Genomic DNA, 18831 nt, shown 5'->3' with positions numbered 1-18831 from the left:
TGTGGAAATGAAGGGGAAGTATAAAGGATAGCCTCACCTGATATTTTTCTAGAAGAGTGGTATCATTCAGACTTGGGACAGAGACAAATGAGACAGAAGGGAACAAGCAGGGACAGCCTCCAGATATCGGCAACATTTAATTTTTGTTTTTTTAATTGAGACGGTGATAGCTTTGCTAAGTGAGAGCCTGAAACTCACTTCCCAGTAGCGTGGGGACTACTTCCCCTCAGCCAACTCCCTAGTTATTAGGGGGCTGCTTGTATGGGTCACTGAATTATCTAAAGCCCTTTGCTTTCTGTTCTTTTTCATATCCTCTTTGGTCATTTCAATTACCCATGCTCTCTTTAAAAACAAAGGGAATTCTTTTTTAACAAGAATTAATGCTACCAATTAAGTAACATTATCTATATCACTGTCATTTGAGCAAAAACCCAAATAAGACCAAATTATTTACTCTCTGGGGGTGGGGGGAGAAGGTTGAGATACTTAATTCATTGTAAAATGACAAAGTACACAAAATAACACGAGCAATGTTTAAGTGACAAATGCAGGTCTTCCAACCTCCATCTTCTCCACAGGGCTATAAACATTATTAAATTTTATTAACAGAAAACTTTGTACATTTCTTTTAATACATTGGAATTTTACATCTAGGTAAAATAACAGCACATTCAAATTTTACCATTTATACAAATTGTTACAGAATAACAACCAGTGGGCTAAGTAAAATAAACCACACTGATTTACTTTTGTAAATTATCTACAAAAATGATTTGACAATTTCTTTAAAATCCCCCTGAACATATAAAAATAAATTAATTTTTACTTTTTCAATTAAATCTACCAATTAGAAATATTACAAATCAAAATATCAATGTTTTCTTATTAATTTTTCACAATACAAAACAGATTCACAAAACCTTATTTACAGAAATGAGGTAAGAACTGTGCAATGTTTAACCAAGAGACATATTGCAGAATTAACATGTTCTTCCAGCTAAGTACACAGTGGAGGTCTAATTACAGCTGGGTCTTTTCCACTAATAATTCACACATTTAAGTACAGATCAGTGGTTATTGCCCCAATTGTTTAATTTCTACTCTGCCTTACTGTCACACCAGGAGCTTAGCTACCCTAAGTGGAAGTGTCGTAATACAAGTTTTACCTGTTTTAAACACTGTGGTGTTTCAATCACTGGCAGGAATGGAAAGCAGTTAAACAAAACAGATCTTTTTTACACAGCCACTTTCTTTTGTGGTGACTCATTAGTGGAAAAGCTCCCAGGTAATAGTTTTGCCTGAGCTATCTACAGTGGCATAGAAAGTTTTAATAAAGGCAGAACCAGAGGAAAGGCTGCTGGTCCAATGTCCCAAACTCCCACTGCTTACAAGGACTGCCCACAGTGCAAGCTCAGCTGTCTAGAGCCATTTCAACACAATGGAGGTACTTCCAGGCACTTGGTCGAGGCCAAATATGACCAGCACTTTCCAGAGTGGCCTTCTCTTATGGAAAGTATTCTTTCTATATGAATTGATCTAATTCACCCAGCAGCCTAAAACTTGCTAAGGTTAATAGCTTTGTGTTACAAAATAAGTCAGTACCGACTCTAAGGTAAAAGCATTTAGCAGTAGACATTACCGTCATAACTTGATTAACAATACAGATCAAGTCCCATTACAAAGGAAATCTCCCTAACAAAAAGATTGCCCAAGTCCCAGCTGATGACCCATTTATTTCAAGCAATTTTCAATACAATAAAATTCCAGTACAAGAAAATATTCTGGACAGTCCCTCAGATTGTGTTAACAGGATTTGACCTGCAGTCAAGCATATCTAGCCACAGCAAAAGATCATGGTTTTGTTGTTTCTTTTTTCTTTTCAATTTACGTATTAAAAATCAAGCAATTTGTCGTTGGAGTGAGTCTTCAGTTTTGTTATTTGTAAGTCCAATTTGTAACAAAAAGTGTGCACCAACGATATGTTTTCTCTTTATGGTGGATGCACTCATTGCATGTACATTGTTGCATTGACAAAAATAATTAGTTGCTGAACTTTCCTTCAAAGTTCATGAAATCTTGGGGAAGGAGGGGAGAAGAGTTCCATTTCAGTGCAACAAAGCAACAAGGAAGTAAATCAAAGCCTTAGAAGAATGTCCTCATGACAAATAATCCTTTGCTGTGCAGTTAGCTCCTTGTTGCATTCTTCATAGTTGCAGAAAGGAGGACTGCAATAGCAGCCATAAGAAGTGCTAAAACAGCAGGATAAGGAGTTTCCAAAATGTTTTCTATGGGTCAACTTTTCTCTTGTGCAACAGGCCCAGTTTTATCATTAAGTCTCTGCAATTAAAATTCAAAATATTTTAAATCAAAGTTGGCAAATCAATTTTGGGCAAACAAAACATCCTAAGTCATGATCAGTGCCACAGTAACATAAAATATGATTTAAATAAGGTAGACAGTTCTCTTCTGAAGCGCCAATAGTCTCTGGAGGTGAGATACTCTAAACTTTATATAGAAAAGCAAAACGAAACTGAGCAGCGTATCGACAGAATATTTAACTCCTCTTACTTTTCCAGGGATGCTATTTACGAGGCATGAAAAGACAACTCTTTTCTATGGTTATGCTAATTAAATATCTCCAGTTATTCTAGGCTCTGGGCCTTCTTCCTCTCACATCTGTATTTCTCCAAAGCTGCCTAAATGTAATAATGTCACCCATATCCTCATCAAGGCTTCATTTCTTCTCCATTCCTGGTCTCTGTTAACCAAAAGATACATTTATATTGCTGTATAATCCAATGTTAGTTGACTTGTAACTTCACCTCATCAGTCTGGCAACAACTTGTGTTTGAAGAACTGGGAAGGAAGACACAAAACTATTCAAAAATCAATATAGAACTACTGAAATTCAAAGAATCAGCAAAATAGTAAAGCTGTGACTCAGTCCATGAGTATGACAGTTATTTCAAAATTAAGAAGACAGGGAATGTTCTTAAAAACAGTGGGGCAAATAAAAACTTTAGACTTGGCCAATCAGACAATGAATTATGAACATGAGGTTAGCTACGGAGAATTCATTTAAACACATGCTGAATGAACCCCTTCCTTCCAATAAAATCCAAATGTGCAGTTTTTAGTCAGAAAGCACAGAACAGACACCTTTACAATACTAAGGGACATGCCTGGTCTAAAAACAAGCCCCTAACCTTGCTCAGCGCCTCCCTTAGGATCCCTCTCCACCCCCAAAACGTTTGGCCCGAGGTCAGCTCTCATCTGGAGCTTGGGCTCAGGATTTTACCCTCAGCCAGATTCATGCTTGGCTAATTGTAGGTGAAATGCTGTTTTGCAACACAAAAGCTCAACTAGCATGCTTGCCTTCACCGTCTTTTCTTAACACCTTCTCAACCTTGAGTTTTACCTCAATCAAGTGTTTTTATTTTTAATGAGAAATATTTTAAATGAGAAAAAGAGAGGTAAAGAAAGTAAAAAAAAAAATGACTGGGATTTGGGATTTATTTGCTCTTCTAGGAGGAGAGTAATCAAATTAAAAGAGAATTGAGGAATTAATTTTAGAATAGGTTATAGTCCTTTATTCTAAAGCAGAAAAAATTTAAATTATTCAAATAACAGACCAAATTGCACAAAGCAGGGATTTTTTTTGAAACATCTAAGTGGCCGTGTCGTACAACTTGTTAAATATATTTTTCTGTTTTTTAAAAAAGAAATATTCTCTAAATCTGTGTGCAAATATAGCCTGATATAATTAGAAAGTGCAATAAATTGGCTTAGTTACTTTGGGTTTTTTTCACTCCAGTTGCTAATAAAACTGGCTTAAAAAAATAAGGGGAACATTTTACACAAATAAAAACAAAGGTTAGTTAGATCAAAATCAGTGGGGAAAAGCACTAAATTTGGATATGAGGACTGGGGTTTCTGAATCTGGACTCTGCTACTCCCTGTGTAGCCTCTGGCAGCTGACTCTGCTGCCTCAGTGGGCCCCAGCCAGCCCATCTGTAAGGTGAGCGCTTGGACCAGATACTTACTAAGGTTCCCTTCTAGCTAGAAATTCAATGATAACTAGATCTAAGAATTTTACCAATATCTTTGTAATACACATAGCATAATAAAGTCTACTTACTGTCACTTTCTGATTTGTATTATCCCCATGAATGGTGAGAAATGGGTTGGTGGCTGATGGATGAAGCGGGGCTGCCTGGGTGCCTGCCAGGAGGCTGTTGATGGGCATCTGTGACGGGCCTGGGAGCTGGAGCTGCTGCAGCTCAGGCTGGTGGTGGTGCTGCTGCTGGTGGTGGTGCTGCTGTACTAATTGATAAAGAAGGGCCTGGTGCTGTTCCTAAGGAAGGATGGAGGAAAGGGATTGGAGGAAAAGTAGGAACAGGGGTTGGAATGAGTTCCTAATCAATCATTAGATTAGGCTCTCAGAACATACCTTCCTCTTTAACTGATACCATACTAATCTCATTAAATCTAATCTTAGATATTTATAAATCTGTTATTTTCAAATTCACAGGGAAGGAATGCTATGCTACCTTATCTGATGGGAAAATAATATTGTCAAAAATAACCTTTTTTCCTAACAAAGTGAATTCATGGAAAACTCACTAATAAACCTACTTTACTAGATATGTATTTACAATTCCAAGAGTGTCCAAGAGCTAATCGTTTTCTTGATTTGTCCATATGAAGTTTCTCTACAGCAAAAATTTTCCCACAAAGAAGCAGCCAATTTTGTCTAAGATGTTTGTAATGACAAGAGGAATGATATACCCCTAAAGTCTTGGCTTAACAAAGAAAACAGGACTTAAATGCTTTTAGTACCGGCCCTAGAAGTCACTTTACACTCAACAATATTTACCAAGCACTTACTCTGCGGCAGAAAACTTAACAAGGTAATTCAATGTGGGTTGGAAATGTAATATCTACTAATTACAGTAATTCTTGATTAAACACAGAATACTCAATTAACTAGTTTATTGTATATTAGTTTCAAGAGAAAGAACATAAGAGCCAAGACCATAAGATCCCCAACCCTTCTCTCTCTCACACTTGGTCAAAGCAAGACCTTCAAAATAAACTATGGGATAAGTGTATCATCTATATTTATTATACAGTGAGAGCCAATATTCAGGCTAACGATCACAATGGTCTATAATATCCTAAATCAAAGAAATCCTTTGCTATTTATACTATATATAAATCATTTTGAGCATTCTCTAATTACAAAGTCAGGAAAGATGGACTTTCACATTTCAGAAAAGTTTTTAACACTTAGGACTTGAAGCCCCCCCCCCCCCCCAAATTTTTTTTCTGTTTAATCCTAAGCTAAAAAGAGAACTGAATTAAGCAGAGAATTCCATCAACTTTCTAGTTATTTGATGTTTAACAATAAAAATCTACTCCAGGTACCCCAGGACTTTGCTTGGTGTCAGGGGAAAGTATTCTTGTACTGAAACTTATCGAGGCTAATCCACAGAGCAAAAAAACAAAAAAAAAAACAAAACTGTTTATTTTAGATCTTGATTGTTTCTAAACTTAGCTTTTCAAATACATCAATCCAGGGCAACATATTTCTTATATCAATAATCTAAAAAAACTGATGCTCTACAAACATCTGTTGCATAAGCATTAAAACAAATTCATGACAAAAGAAATGAAGGACTTACAGATGTAAGTTGCTGAGAATTCAACAATTGTTGAAACTGCTGTTGATGTAGAAGTAGTTGTCTTTGCTGATCAGACAATAAGCCTAGTCCAGAGGCACTGAAAAGTAATGATTCAAATTCTGACTCTCCTCCATATGATTTTGTGGGTCATTTTTTAGAATTAAAGTCTTTTCATTTGAAATTTTAACGCAGAGACAAAAGCAAAAAGAGAGCAGTGGGGTGGGAGCAGAAACTTACTTCTTCAGTTATTCTGAAGTCAACACATCTACAAATTCTCATTCAAAATCATACTCACACCCACCCACATCTCTATTCCCATGAATAATTTTAAAAAAGGAGTGCTGGCTTATTCTATGGAATTTTACACTCACAGTCAATATCTTAACACACATATTCTTAAGTTATCCCAGGGCAATTTGTTTAAAAATTTAACAGCATTTTCTTAAAAAAGAAAACCAAATGTAAACAGCATTCAGTACCTTAAGCTTTCAAGGAAGGGAGGAGAGTGGAAAATTTTTTTTAAAATAGCACAAATTTTTAAGTTTGCTTAGGATACACTAATTCTCAAAACCTTGTTTAGTAAAAATATTTCTGAGGCCTGACTATCCACTTATTTCAAGTAATATTCAACATAAAAGAATTATGGAAAAACTAAGTTATCTGGCCATTCCCTTGATATTCATAATATATTTGACTTGTATTCTAAAATTTAAATTTTATATCTTAATTCTTAAAAGGTAATCAAATGCATATTTAATGTTCTTTTTAAAAAGACTTACTATTCAACAAGGAGGAACTAACTCCATCATGATAGTACTTCTCTCCAGAATTTATAAATTTCACCAAATGACATGACAATACAGATTATGATAAAAATATGTATCATAGACCAAAAAACAATTAAAACAAAAACCTAGTGAACTAAAATTTTCCATGCTAGCGTAGATGACAAAACCAAATCTGTGTTTTTCTTTTGAATAACACGATCTCCACAAATAGAAACATGCCACCCTGTCACTAGTTCTGTTACACACTAATTTCACTTTAAACATCTGGATTAATTTGTTTGAAAATGCTGTATACACCTTAAGTACAAAGAATTAATTTTTAAAAACCGTATTGAAAAAAAATGTGGGGGGAAAAGTCCAGGTCTGACTCTAAGAGCCTGGGACACATTAAAGCCGCACTGCATGAAGAAGCCCTGACACAGTTTCTGTTGGCTTCTTACCTGTTGTTCAGTGTTGTTGGCAGTGGATGGGCTGCACTAGGTGGCACAGTCGTGTGGGTAAGGGAAGTAGGGTTCTGCGATATTGTGACAGGGGTCTGAATGACGCCGTTTAAAGCTCCTACAATTCCATTGATTGCCAGTTGGTTACCTGGCAGAGCTCCAATTATTCCACCCACTGCAGGCACCGCAGGAATGGTGGATGTTACAGTCTGCATGCCGCCAGCAAGTGCCCCCACAGTAACCCCATTGACCTGCTGAACTCCAGCCACTCCTGAGCCTTGTTGAGCCGGACTCTGCCCAGCAGGAGGCGGAGTGGAGAGGGCCGAGGAACTGCTGGTGCTTTGTCCACTGGAGGTTAAGTCCTAACACAGGAAAACAGAAAGCTGAATGGCAAAGAGCCTGGCAGAACAGAGCTGGTCAATGATTTTTTGGAAGAGTTTAGCGTAAAAGGTCACAGGTGACGTACAGCAGAAAAAAACATGCCAGAATTACCTGATTTAGTGCAGGAAGAGAACTATCAGGTAAAAAGCTGTTTCCTAGATGGGGACTCTTACTGCTGTTCAAGGAGTCTGTGGTCGGAGCTAATAAAAGAAAAATAACACAACCAGATTTTCTTGTTAAACTACCAACAATATGGCAGTTTCAAATACCTGAGGAGACTGACGACCTGATACCTATCAGGTCATCAGTGAAAGCTCACATGCTGAAGCTAAATGATCAACAACTACCAAGTTGAACAGGGAAAAAAATGAAACACGTTAAAATCTTCATACTGCAGGAAATAGATGTACATGTATAACGTAAGGGAAAAGGGCTTGACCTGCGAGTTCGCTGACATGGAACGCTCCACGCTCCCCAACAAGGACACTAGCTGCACCAAAGCAGGTCAGCACCTCCTTAGCAACTTACACTCAAAGAGGTGTCCAGCAGAGGCATCAAGTGCCCACAGCCCCAAGCCCAAAGAATCAGGAAGAGTTTAATGAAATAGATAAAAATACAATGCAATGTAGTATTAATTTGTAGTTTTTCTAAGTCCACATGTAACCTGTAGGGATCCGAGAATCTATCTGAGTTTTGACACCACTGGGCTAGAGCACTGGGAGGTTCAGGGCCCTGCACAGTCATAGGCAGGACTGGAACCCAGATCTTCTGGCTCTAAGGCCAGCTGGCAACCAGCTTTTCTCTGTCTCTCTTATTCTCTCTCCCTCATCTCCTCTCCCAGTCCCACCCACACCCCTAGTATGGAAAGGAAGGAGGGGAAATTTTGATAGTATAGTCAATACTCCTTACATACACACACAAAAAATACTTTTTTCTACTTACCAGTTTGTGCTGGAAATGCATGGACTTGATGAGACGGACTAGGATTGGTGGTGAGGGTGGGAAAGGGGACAGAGAGCTGAGCATTCAGCAACTGAAGACGCTCCTTTTTGGCCGTCAAGTTTTTGATCTGTTCCTCCAGTCTTCGGTTTTCAACCTGAAGTTGGTGCAAGGACTTGAGCATTCCTAGAACTAGTAATCAGAAGACTCCTGAGTGGGACACCTTCTACAAGTTTAAGCCACTTTACAAGAAAAAAAAAAACCATGAGCTTGGTGAAGCTATTGATATCACACCCAGTTTTGTCCCTGTCCTTGCTGACACCACATACTTTCATGTAGTTCCCATTGCTGTGACTACGGTATTTTATCCTCTGCTCTTTTCATGTTAGAATTTACACACAAACTTCCCTGGATGGATGGACGGCCTAATGCTTGGCATCTCTAACAGACAGAGAATGGTCTATCATGGTAATATCACATGGTTTGCTTAGACATTCCTCTATTATTGGGCATTTGGATTAATTCCAATTTTTCAATATTATAAATAGAGCTACTATGAATATCTCTGATCACCTTCCTGTCTTTGGAATTACTGCTTTGGGGCATATTCTGAGTGAATAACTTTTAGAAGCACATCTATACTTTATTTCATTATTTGAAAACCTAAAAATATTCCACCACTTCATGTATATTAATTATTGTAAAAGTCAAGTATTAAAGATGTCAATAATTTTAGTTCTATGTAAAATATAGAATGGCAAATAAAACAAGATGAATGGAACCTGTTGTGCATTTTGTCTAAATTATTTGAGGCTGAAGTGAAGGAGAATGCATTTTATTTCTGGGTGCCTAATTTATATTTCTATGACTATAAACATACCTTTGAAAGAATAGGAACTATGCCCAGCCCAATCCCAAAAGGTTTTTATATAATATTGACAATCAAAATAGAAACGTCAAAAGATAAAAGGGTTTAAATAAAGACTAGCTTTCATATGCACATGAGTTTTCATCAAGGCTACATTTAAAAACAAAATTTACTTATCAATGAACAAAATCCTCTACCACAAAGTATACCAATTTATTTATTTATTTTAAATTAATTTGTATTACTCTATATACCTGGCTGGGGGCCTCATATTCCAGCTGCTACCAATGCTGATCTCCTGATCACCCAGCAGGGAGCACTGTGTATGCACTGCACCGCCACCCTTCAGAGATAAAGTGCATCCCATTCTAAATTGCCAGCTCAGACCCTGCCCATTCCCTCAAATTCTGTCTCAATTTCAGAACTTGGATCTCCCAAATGGCAACCCAGAGAGTGCTGCTATTGCACCACAGCGATGGCCACTTTTAAATTTCTATGTATTAAAAAGTTGTATTTGTTTAATGTGACCTCTGGGCCTATTCCAGACACAACTCTACCGGCATAGGCACATCTGGTCATTTCCCAAGGATTTAACTTTTATCCCTCCTCTTCAAGAACATACAAAGGAACCCTCAGTGTGCCCAAATGAGATGCAATAGGACTAAGCTAAACCTGTCCTCCAGCTATCATGTTTAAAGGATTATCCCGGCATGAATTTCCTCACAATTAGCATTTTTTGTCAGGATACCATTCATAAAAATACCAACTAGATGGCACTTGGCTCACTAGCACCCAGCGAGATGGCTTTTTCAATGAAACAAAGCAAAGAAGGGCTGTATCCTCCCCAAAATCATGAAGCCTCTTTCTGATTCTTTTTCTTTAAATCTGTGCATACAACTCTACCTTCTCGGTTAAAAACCATCTGAGATAATTATTATTATTTTTTTTTGCCTCACGAACTAATGGGCCCTGATGAATAACAAAAATGAAAAAATACTGAAAATGCTGACCATACTCAGAGAAAGGCCTTACAAGAACTTCCCAAAAGGCAGATTATTTCTCCTTAAAATAATGAAGCTAAGATACAGTCATTGCAATTCAAAATACAAGAATGAAGAATCAAAAAAAGACCTCGATAATGATCAATATTTAATATAACAATTTATTTAGTACTACCCTAAATAACATGCAATTTATTAAACTCTTTAGCAGCTATAGCTTCAGACACAGCAGCTATTCAAATAAAAGAAAAAGAATACTTACTGTCACTAGGGGTGCCCTGTTCTAGCAAAAACTGCTGTCCTTCACTCCATTGCCGTTCCAAAAGCTGCTCTATGCTGGCTGCTACTGGGGGTAGATTTTCCAAACTGCTGTTGCCTGATTGATCATAGCGAATCTGTAAGCTGCTTACAGGGGAGCTGTTGAAAATGTTATAATTCATACATTAAAAAGAAGGGAAATACTTGCAAGGAAGGGTCCACACTAAGGCTTTTATCCTGTTTCATTTAACCTCTTATGTCTTTACATCCATACTTTTCCAGTATTTAGTTGCTTAAGCTAAATGTCTGAGACAAAATCTAGTCAAAAATTTAACAGTAAATATTGCCTCTTCAAATTTAACATAGTTAATATATTTGGAAATTAACCAAATACTATTCCAGTATAAGCTACGTAAATGCAACATATAATCTCTGTAATGGGCTGCAAAAAAACCCAAACAAACAAAAAAGCTGAATCCTTAAAACTTGTATAGCCCTTTGATCAAGTCTACCCAGCATAACGGGAAAGACCAAAATATTTTCCAGTTTAGCTTTAATTTCTGTATGATTATCTGACCAAATTCTATTCTTGATAGATAAAAAAACAGGGACTTTACAGCTAGAGGTGCCTGAGTTAGGAAATATGTGCATGTATCCAGAATCCTTTAAAATCAGTAACTTTGTTTTATCATCATGGTTAACTAAAGTATGAAGAATTAAAACATTTGAATAAAACACAAACTTGCATATATTGTCAAAAACAACAAAAAATGCCCTATTGCAGGTCAGAAACCTCCTTTAATTCACATTTTAAATGCTGGGCTACTTCTTATATTTATCAGACATGAATAAAAAGTACCCCATTTTAGGTGGGTATTTGGATGAATTTTTGTTGTTTCTGTATAAGAGAATCCAAAACAATTTTAATCCTTGGAGTGATGAATAATATTTCCATTTATAAAGTATACATTTCAGATAGTAATTAACTTTAAACAAACATTAAGTTATAAATGAAATATTTAATATATCTACAAAACTAGATTAGTATGAAGTTAGAAAGACTTTAAAAAATAATTTCTGAGATCCAATTTATATGACAATCATTTTAATGATGTTTAGCCAAAAAAAAAAAAAAAAAAAAAAAAGTGGCAGTGAGTACACCAGACCAGACTACTTCCATTATGTCCTTGCGATTTAAGAGAAAAGTAACTAACAAAGTACCAGAAAGAAACTTTTTTTTTCTATTTTATTAGCTAAGCGTATTTAGCTAACTAGAAAAACTAGAAGGGCTAGGCATGTACGAAGGCAAGATGGAGCATGGACTTTAAAGGCTGGAAGGAGCCTCCAGGGTTATGGAGGCTCCTCATTTTACACATGAAGGAAATGAAGCACAAGGAGGGAGGGGACTTGCCCAAGGTCACACAGGAGACATAAATATCAAGGCTTGGCCAGATCGAAAAGACCTTAAGTTTGGGCCTCTGCTGATAGAGATCTACACTCTCCATCTAAAGGAACATGGAGACAGAAAATGTCTTTCAATATTTCACCTTATAAACAAATACTCCCACAACAAATCAATTTTTTAAAGTACATTAAAATTCTGAGTCAAAGGTAATACTCCCAAACTTTAGCAATAACCCTGGAGGTGAGACTAGGGAGATCAAGTAAGCTACCGTATACACAAACTTCTTGATTTCCAAAGGAAAAAAACTCTAGTGGGTCAAATTGGGCAAAGCAAATCACTTGAAACTAATAATGGGCTTTGAGGCTAAAAAAGTAATACTAAAATTTGCCAGATTTACTGAAGTGTTTCTAAAAAGAAGAAATCTCAACATACAGTTGAAAACACTGGAGGGCATACTCAAGAAAACTTAGGACAAGTAAACGACATTTATATAGCCATCTAAGATTTTAGAATGCATTTTCCTCACAGCAGCCCTATGAGGGAGGTGTATTCTAAGTGTTATTTAATTCCCACATTTTATAGATGATGAAACTCAGGTTCTGAGGGCTTAAGGGCCTTGCCAATGATCATGTCACTAGTAATTCACAGATAATTAAGTAGTATGACTGTCCTAAGTATTTCATTGCAAGTTTATGCAGCAAAATTATTAAAGTTTGATGTTACAATTTTTTGGATTACAGTTTGACATTTACTGAGAGTTCTGATTTTTCTCATATCTAAGTCTTCATTAAAATTTCATTTATAGGCTGATGAATGGTAGGTAGGGGTACCTGAGGTGGATCCTGAGATTCCCTCTGCTCCTAATTCCTAGCCTCAATGGGTACAACAGTCAGAGAAGAGAAAAAGAGAAAGAGGGTGAGGTCAGAGGAGCTGGAGAGTTATTGAGGTGCGTCACTCAAGTCCTTCCTGAACTGAAGGGCTAGTCAACCTTGTTTCACACATCCTCAAGCCTTAATTTTTCTGTCCTTTTTTTCATGGATGACTTCAAAATCAAAACATTTTCTAACTCCTTAAAGAAGGAGAAAATCTGAGCCACTTATTTATGATATAAATACTCTGAGGTTACTGACATAACTATGATTTATGTTTCAATTCACATTCCTTATTAAAAGGAAAAGCAGTCAGCAATATGGGTCTTTAAAGAGCAAGTTATAGGTTCATTTGATCCTCACAACAAGTTTGGGAAGTGGGTGCTATTATTATCTCCAATTTATAGAAGAGGAAGCTGAGGCAGAGTTTAAGTGACTTGCCCAGGGTCACACAGATAGTGTCTGAGGCTGGATTTGAACTCAGATTTTCCTGACTCCAGGCCTGGCACTCTAATTACTGTACCATCTACAGCTACATCAAGTGTAGTGTTCTTATCTCTAATATTTTTTCCCCTTTACATTAGTCTGGACCCGTCATTTCATTGGTGGAGGGAGCTCCTGGTGAGGAAATTCCCTCCATCAAAGCAGGCAGGTGGCTATTCTGTAGTTCAAAAGTCTTACAGTTGCGAGGGATCATACAACAAGTCAAGAGGCAAAATATGGGCACAGTTCTGACCCTGAGACCGAGCAGCCTCTAATACAGACAGATTCTAAATATTTAATAATTTAAGGATTTTCCAAAATTTCCAAGCATGTTCTAGGAGATAGAGATACTTTTATATATTTATGTGAAACACTTTACACAAAGTATGCCAGAGAATTACATAAAATTTTTATTTGAAAATCTGCATCTTCTGATAAAACATTACACAATATATTAGCATTAAACAAATCAAGATGATTTGGGTTAAAAACAAATATCTCTATCTAAACAGGGTTGAGTGGTCCAACCAGAAATTTATTTTAAAATCATTTTTCTCTGAAATATCTTAATTTTACTCTGTAAAAGAAATAAACTCAATGTCCAAAAAAGGTCTTCTAGCATGTTAATCTAATGCAATAAGTGATTTTTTACCACTACACATTTTATAACAGAAATAGGCAACTGAAAAAACTGAAAGATATTATCATCAGATAAAAATGATAAAACCAGGCAAACTAAAAGCTATTATAAGCTTAAGAGAAGGTATTCCTTTTAACTTGTAAACATCATCATATGTGTTTAAATTAACATCCACATAAATTTAAAACCACTTTTCTTGTCGGTCTGGACATGCCATTTATCTACATAATTCTTTATGGTCTCACATATGTATATGCTACTGATAAGAGATAAAGAAGTTTCCAGACCTCGGAATGTTTCCTTTGCCTTCACTCTCCAGTGTAAATAATGCTTACCGTGGGGAAAGGCTTCCTCTGGGTGAGCTTCCTCTGCCAACAAGGCTGCGGCTATTGTCTCCAAGATCCGGATCTGCAGTGTAAATATTTCATAGCCGATAAAGTGACTCTCACTAGATAAGAGGTTTTAAGCTGCTGCTCTGATTTTTCTCCTAAAACATACATTAGACCTTAAGCACTATCTCTACAGTTACTATGAAGGTAAAAGACCTAATATGTTGCTAGTTTAAAATTGCTGAACTGTAGCGTGTAAGGCGTTGTCCCTACACGTTTCTGTGGGTGGAGAAGGCCATGGATTATGTTCAGTTCTTTCATTCCTTTCAATTTTACAGCACGGAAGCGTGGTTTGCATTTGCAGTACCCTCCCCTCAGCCACTTTTAATTTCTACGGTGAAAGTAATGAATCACAGCTGTGGACAGCTCATCTGTATGCTTATCACAGCAAATCCTGATGCTTTGTATTTTTTAACACTTTGCATCCCAAGACAAGCCATAAAACACCTAATGCTTCATGCTGACCCTCACTAAATGTAATGTGAATATTCAGATCAGAATTTAATATTACCTGGATATTTTTTTTTGGCTTTTCAAATTAATACAAAAAATTCAGTAAACAAAATAAGATATACTTTTAAAGTACTTTAAAATTCTACTTCATTAGCTAACACAAAATCCTTTCCACTGGTAAAATTGAAAAGGATGATTTTTCCCTATGGCCTCTCAGTTAAATAACAACCCTATCTGGCCCCCTTCAAGGTTGTCCTCCCCTTATTCTGAGTCAAGTGACCTCTGACCCCTTAGAGGGCAAAGACATGACTGATCCATTCTTGGTAAACTGCTAAACCCATTCCCTTCCCCCAAACAGGCATGACTACTTGGACATGTCAACAAATCCTTAAGGATGGAATGAAACAAAGCAAATCCAGTGGCTCATTAAAACAGGAGAAGAGGAAAATGCTACAAAACGTCAACTGGTAAATATTCACAGGATTACTAAACATTGTAGAAGTTCTCTAACAGGATTTTTTTTTAAACCAAGTTTGTGTAATGCAATTTCATGAATTATGCAAATAAAGGTTTAGGCCGTTCACAGAGAAGCCCCGTGTTATGTTACTTTCATTGCGCAGAACTGAGAACTGAACACATCAATCACAGAAGTCACAGGAGACGCTGCTGCATTCCTGCCTGCTGATGGCTCTGCTTAAACATTTACATTTCAGACAGTAAAAAATGCACATGGCTATTCTGCAACACAGCAGAGCATTTACTTCCAACTGTGATTCTTTTGGGGGGAAAAAAAAATCACACAATCCTTTAGTAACTATACTAGAGTTTACAAATAAAATTAGTTTGCTTTAAAGACAGTTAAATTAGGGAGAATTTCAATATTGCTTGAAACTTACCTGCTTGACTGTTTTCTGAGTGAGCTATAAGAGTTGCCATTGCTGAGTTTGGATTTAACCTATTGCCATACATATGGGATGGAGCTAGACTTAAGGAAGATCCAGATAGGGTATTTGCCTAAATGGAAAAAAGTGCAAAGATAAATAACTTGTATTTTGACAGCTTTCACTAGTTATTGCTTTTTTAGCTTTTTCAAACAAACCTAGTCACCAGGTATTCTGCCCTCACTGATACAACAACTAACAGAGTAAATGACTGTCTGAAAAAGCATTAAGGAGATTATGATTTCTAATGAAATAGAATAGATAGGAGGAGTTTAATTCTACTTTCCCAAAATCATGGTTTTTAAAATGCTACTTTCAAGCTTTGAGTAACACTTTTAAAATGAATGGCATATACAAGGTAGAGAATAAATTCCACTGCTTCTAGTTTGAAAGTTATGTAGGCAATGCCAGAACTCAGGGACATGGTGATCATGTGGTTCTCCTCTTAATTATTTAATCTTATTAAAGCATTTACAAAATAAGGGCAGGTAGACAACAGATGTCTCACAAATGCTTGGGTCCCTTACATCACAAGCCGACTGAGGAGGTCAAAAGGTCTCACTTCCAGCTCTACATTTAGCCTCATGGGCCATATTTCCTTTGCTTTACTCTGTCATTAGTAAAACCTGCACAGTATTTTGTTACTTCCTATTTTGATAGACTTAGAAGCCTGGTGGGTTTTTTTTTGTTTTGTTTTGTTTTTATTTTAAAAGAAAGCAAACAGGCATCACAAGTATGTTTTCTATACAATACAGGGCTCGACGAATCGCAGCTTTGCCCTGACCCCATATAAGGCACTGTATTTTTGGCAGCTGGCCAGCTCGACTTACTGAAGAGCTCGTCCAAAGTTTGTAATTCATTCATGTTGCTAACCACAATTCTGAAGGCCTCTACTGGGACTTGTGCCAAACAAGCGAAAATGAACCCTTAAACAGATGAAGCAAAGGAGGCTGGCCAAAGTCTTGCATAATCCAATGTAATAAAAATGCCTTCTTCACGGGGCTGCATGCTTTCTCCCTTTCGAAGAATACTACAGCCTTCGAATGCTACATTTGGAAAGAACCTCATCGCATTAACTCAAAAGAACAGAGTTCTGACACAAAATTCAAACTGGCACAAAATACACTTTTCATACAACTGATCCCTAAAATAGAATCATTCTATATAGATAGTTAAAAACAGGAAAAATAAGATATCTGAAAATGACTTCCAAGAACTGAAGTATTTCTGATTTTAAAAAGTCAAACACGTGGTACAGGCTGATGTTTATAACCACGCACTAGAGACCAAGACGTCACAGTAGTTATTACAAGCAAAATAGTACAGGACTATAAACAGTGTTTCTGGAAGGAATCACACCCGGCCATTACATTTTGGCTCCTGGCCAACTTATTAAGTATGATAAATGGACTTTTATAATTCACAGGAATGCTTTCAGCAATGCAGAATTCAGTTTATGTTTTTTATTGTTCCATACTGTATACCTTAAGAGTTCACAATTTCATGTAGCTTTAAGTTCAATCTGTCAATTCCTTGTTTCATTTGTCCTCTTAATTGAAGATCTGCATAAGAATCTATTAAGTTCACAATATATGTCTTGTTTAACAATCAATTAGTAACCTCAAAAGGATAAAAATTCCAAAACAAGAACATTCTATTAGACATTAACAAATATTCCTGTAATACAAGCCAAATAAAACAATTCCTAATGTGTATTACATAACCAAAAATACAGTCCTACCTGACTAATCTGGCTACTGAGAACTAGAACTAACCAATGAAGGCTTTGCTCAGTCAAGAGAGATGTTACAAAATACTTACACAAAAGCTCACGAACTTGGGGCACTAAGCTCTCACTCCTGTCACTCCTCAGGGACTACCTATTTTTGCTTTGCAAGACAATTCCCCTAAGTTGGGTCTTCTGGTTTAAGGAAGGCTGTGCTACAGGTAAGCACATAGACAGGAACAAGAAATGGCAAATGATGGCAAGGCAAGAAAAAGAAAATCTAACAAGAGCCAGCACAAAAACAGAAAACAAAAACAAAACAAAAAAACCACAGTCTGAGACAACTGAGATAGAAGTAACCAAAAATAAAGTCTTAAACATCTTAAGTCTTGAGAACATTATTATGTTACAGGACACTGCAATAACTGATATCACAGTGACGGGCCCTAATCAAGAAAAGGTTAAATTGTGCAATATATTTTTAAAAGATTTCCATTAAAATGGCTAAAATTTTTAGAACACTGGCGATTAAAGGGGTACAGCTGAGTTAAAAAATCACTATGGAGGATCATTTGTTCTTCAAGAGTTCCAGATAGTTTAGGTTTTACCGTACTATGAAATTCTACAGCTAAAAATGATATGTTCACAATATTAAAAAAAAAAAAAAAGATTTTACAGAGATTTTAAAATCATGACTACTGGAGTATTAGCATATCTAAATAATTAACCTTTAAAAAGAAAATATATCCCTGCTTTTTTTCTCTTTTTAAAATGTTTTTTTTAATTCATACTGTTTAACTGGAGAGCACAGTAAGTAGTACATAATGCTTTTTACCTCAGTATTTTCTATTTCAATGGACGATATGAAGGTCCTGAAGACTTTGGACTGGAGTACAAAAGGGGTTTAAAAAAAGGGAGATACTCAAATCCTCGTGATGGGATAATGGATTTAGTGGGAGCAATAAGGAAAAGAATAGTAATAACAACAATTCACATTTTTATATCACTGAGGCAAGCAACCTGCTGAAAGGACTATTCTGAATTTAAAAAAAAAATAAGGACTAGAAAAACAGAAAAAAGTCATTAATAATCTGAAGATAAAGAAATATTAATGGGGAATTATATGGGATACGGACAATTTGGTATAAAAGAAGATGTGAATAAGAAATATTAAAAATCCAACGGACACATCTCTCTTGTATAGTTCCAGTTATAGTAAACTAAGAGCATGAATGATTGTTTATCTAAGTCACAGCCTAAAAGCAAACAGAGGAGCTAGCGGGCGAAGTTATGCCTAATAGATAAATTGTTCCCAGGGCTTTTAGACCTACCTCACACACAGCGCTAGTTTCATACAATCTTAATTTGTTCTTTAGCCCAACCTTCACCTGGGTGGCAGCTTGGAACTAATTTTATCTACCATAAAGGTCAAAGTTGTGCTAGTAAATAAGAGGAGGACCACACCAGGGGAGTTAGCAGATCTGGGTTCCAGTTCTGATTCCTCTACTTTGGAAGATACAGCTACTTCTCCAGCTGGGCCATCCCTAAAAGAGCTATACTTGATGT

At 36.5% G+C, this 18831-nt stretch overlaps 1 protein-coding gene across 5 annotated transcripts in view; it reads right to left on the bottom strand.

The window, feature by feature from the left end:
- Nucleotides 1-531: 531 nt before the first annotated feature.
- Nucleotides 532-18831, bottom strand: part of MLLT10 (MLLT10 histone lysine methyltransferase DOT1L cofactor) — a 227670-nt gene continuing 209370 nt past the window's right edge. For 3 of the 5 annotated variants that reach the window (XM_036759451.1, XM_036759450.1, XM_036759453.1), the window contains 9 exons: nt 15495-15612; nt 14092-14164; nt 10364-10518; nt 8236-8424; nt 7405-7493; nt 6913-7274; nt 5685-5781; nt 4139-4354; nt 2344-2876 (listed from right to left, as the gene is read on the bottom strand). In XM_036759451.1, coding sequence (XP_036615346.1) covers nt 2802-2876; nt 4139-4354; nt 5685-5781; nt 6913-7274; nt 7405-7493; nt 8236-8424; nt 10364-10518; nt 14092-14164; nt 15495-15612 — 1374 coding nt within the window. In that variant the 3' untranslated portion in view covers nt 2344-2801. The other 2 variants (XM_036759452.1, XM_036759454.1) reach the window with 1 other exon arrangement.

Source organism: Trichosurus vulpecula, chromosome 5 (genome assembly GCF_011100635.1).
Source record: "Trichosurus vulpecula isolate mTriVul1 chromosome 5, mTriVul1.pri, whole genome shotgun sequence".
NCBI lineage: Eukaryota > Metazoa > Chordata > Mammalia > Diprotodontia > Phalangeridae > Trichosurus > Trichosurus vulpecula.
Note: the sequence above shows the minus strand (reverse complement) of the source record. Positions and strands in the feature narration are given on the sequence as shown.